At 49.6% G+C, this 2,558-nt stretch overlaps 1 protein-coding gene across 1 annotated transcript in view; it reads right to left on the reverse strand.

Moving 5' to 3' along the window:
* Positions 1 to 160, reverse strand: part of DEPDC1 (DEP domain containing 1) — a 13,974-nt gene extending 13,814 nt beyond the window's left edge. Inside the window, exon 1 of the mRNA XM_018567312.1 lies at positions 50 to 160. Coding sequence (XP_018422814.1) covers positions 50 to 97 — 48 coding nt within the window. The 5' untranslated portion in view covers positions 98 to 160. The remainder of the gene's footprint in view (positions 1 to 49) is intronic.
* Positions 161 to 2,558: the final 2,398 nt, after the last annotated feature.

Here is a 2,558-nt window from a genome sequence, read left to right on the forward strand (position 1 = left end):
ATTAGTACTGGGTGTCACAGTCGTAAAGCCGCTCATGCATAACATTTACCAGCTTGGTGGCCCGGTACGGCCCCGGGGTAATGATGCGGCTCTCCATCTCCCGGTCTATGTGTGTCCCCCGGGCCGCCCGTGGCTCTTTAACCCGCTCAGAACACGTGACCCTCCGAACCCTCCGCTCAACCGTCCACCAAGAGTTTGAAAAGCGTGCCCAGAGAGAGCTGGGCGGCGATTGGCTGAGTAAGATGCACACGTGAGACTAGCCGCCAATCGGCGTTCAGAGACGCCCTGGGAACTGTGTGCTGGAGCTAGGCGGGGTGACGGGCGGAGGATGGAGGAAGGGGGCGTGACTGTGAGATGTACCCTGATCTGACCATGTGCTGCTGTCATTCTTCTCCTCTCTGCAGCTGGAAGTAGAGATGGGCTCCTCAAGGGAGCGCTCACTGAACAGTTCCGGATCTTTTAAATAGCTCATGGTTCACTAAACGGCTCTTTTTACTATAGGAGAGGAAATGAGACAGGGCTGTATTTTGAGGGAGGGAATGGTAATTATTTTAAAAGTAACGTGCGTAGATGCTGAGGTCGGCAAATTCGACTACGTCAGCGTTCTCGACAGAACACCGGTATCTGCGTTTAGTATCGGGGCATTTTCACAAGTATGAGTACTTGCTCAGTATTGGCGCTGGTGTATCCCTACTTAAAAATATAATGCATTGCTGGGACTTGTAGTCCTACATAGTTGGAGCTATTCTGCATTACACGCTCTTCTCTGCTGCTTTGCCTCTACTACATTTAATCCACACACTCCGCACAGAGCACAACAGACCAGAAGAACCGGCGCTCATTTTTACTGAGCCATGGCTAGTTCGTTCTTCTGAGGGAGCCGCTCAATAGAGCCGGATCGCTCATGAGCTACCCATCTCTAGCTGGAAGTCATAGACATTTCCTGTCTCCATCTCCAGCCTCCCACACCCTGAATGCTCCCTATACGGCTCAATAATTGCACATTTAGCTTTCCCGTGTTGTTTGTCTCCTAGTCTTCTTGAGTCTCAAATGATCTCTTACAATGGTGGTCATTGTAGTGCCCTCTTACATCAGTGGTAATTGTAGTGCCCTCTTACACCAGTGGTCATTGTAGTGCCCTCTTACACCAGTGGTCATTGTAGTGCCCTCTTACACCAGTGGTCATTGTAGTGCCCTCTTACACCAGTGGTCATTGTAGTGCCCTCTTACACCAGTGGTCATTGTAGTGCCCTCTTACACCAGTGGTCATTGTAGTACCCTCTTACACCAGTGGTCATTGTGGTGCCCTCTTACACCAGTGGTCATTGTAGTGCCCTCTTACACCAGTGGTCATTGTAGTACCCTCTTATACTGGTGGTCATTGTAGTGTCCTCTTACACCAGTGAAAGAAACAGGTCACCAGCACTCGTTTAGAATAAAGGTCACAATTTTACTGCCTTGAAGAAAGGACCCTGTGCGGCCCCGAAACGTCGGCTCTGTTGATTGTAGTGACACACGTGTCCATTAAAAAAGGACATATTTATTCTAAACGAGTGCTGGTGACCTGTTTCTTTTATTTCGTATTTTGCACGGTGCCATCTGTGATAGTCATTGCGAGCACCATCGTTCTTATTTGGCCAGGACTGCTGTAAGGTGTGCGGAGAGGACCCCCACCACCTGAAAACTCTTACACCAGTGGTGGACGGAGCTGCAGTGTGGAACAGGTGTGCGGGGGTATAGTGGTGGAATAGGTGTCAGTGTGGAACAGCTGTGTGGAGAGGCAGTGGTGGAATAGGTGTATGGGGGTGCAGTGTAGCCCCGAAACGTCGGCTCTGTTGATTGTAGTGACACACGTGTCCATTAAAAAAGGACATATTTATTCTAAACGAGTGCTGGTGACCTGTTTCTTTTATTTCGTATTTTGCACGGTGCCATCTGTGATAGTCATTGCGAGCACCATCGTTCTTATTTGGCCAGGACTGCTGTAAGGTGTGCGGAGAGGACCCCCACCACCTGAAAACTCTTACACCAGTGGTCATTGTAGTGCCCTCTTACACCAGTGGTCATTGTAGTGCCCTCTTACACCAGTGGTCATTGTGGTACCCTCTTACCATGGTGGTCATTGTGGTACCCTCTTACCATGGTGGTCATTGTAGTGCCCTCTTACACTGGTGATCATTGTAGTGCCCTCTTACACTGGTGATCATTGTAGTGCCCTCTTACACTGGTGATCATTGTAGTGCCCTCTTACACCAGTGGTCATTGTGGTACCCTCTTACACCAGTGGTCACTGTAGTGCCCTCTTACACCAGTGGTCATTGTGGTTCCCTCTTACACCAGTGGTCATTGTAGTGCCCTCTTACACCAGTGGTCATTGTAGTACCCTCTTATACTGGTGGTCATTGTGGTGCCCTCTTACACCAGTGGTCATTGTAGTGCCCTCTTACACCAGTGGTCATTGTAGTACCCTCTTATACTGGTGGTCATTGTAGTGCCCTCTTACACCAGTGGTCATTGTAGTGCCCTCTTACACCAGTGGTCATTGTGGTACCCTCTTA

Source organism: Nanorana parkeri, unplaced genomic scaffold (genome assembly GCF_000935625.1).
Source record: "Nanorana parkeri isolate BGI_ZX_2015 unplaced genomic scaffold, ASM93562v1 scaffold1028, whole genome shotgun sequence".
NCBI classification, from domain to species: domain Eukaryota; kingdom Metazoa; phylum Chordata; class Amphibia; order Anura; family Dicroglossidae; genus Nanorana; species Nanorana parkeri.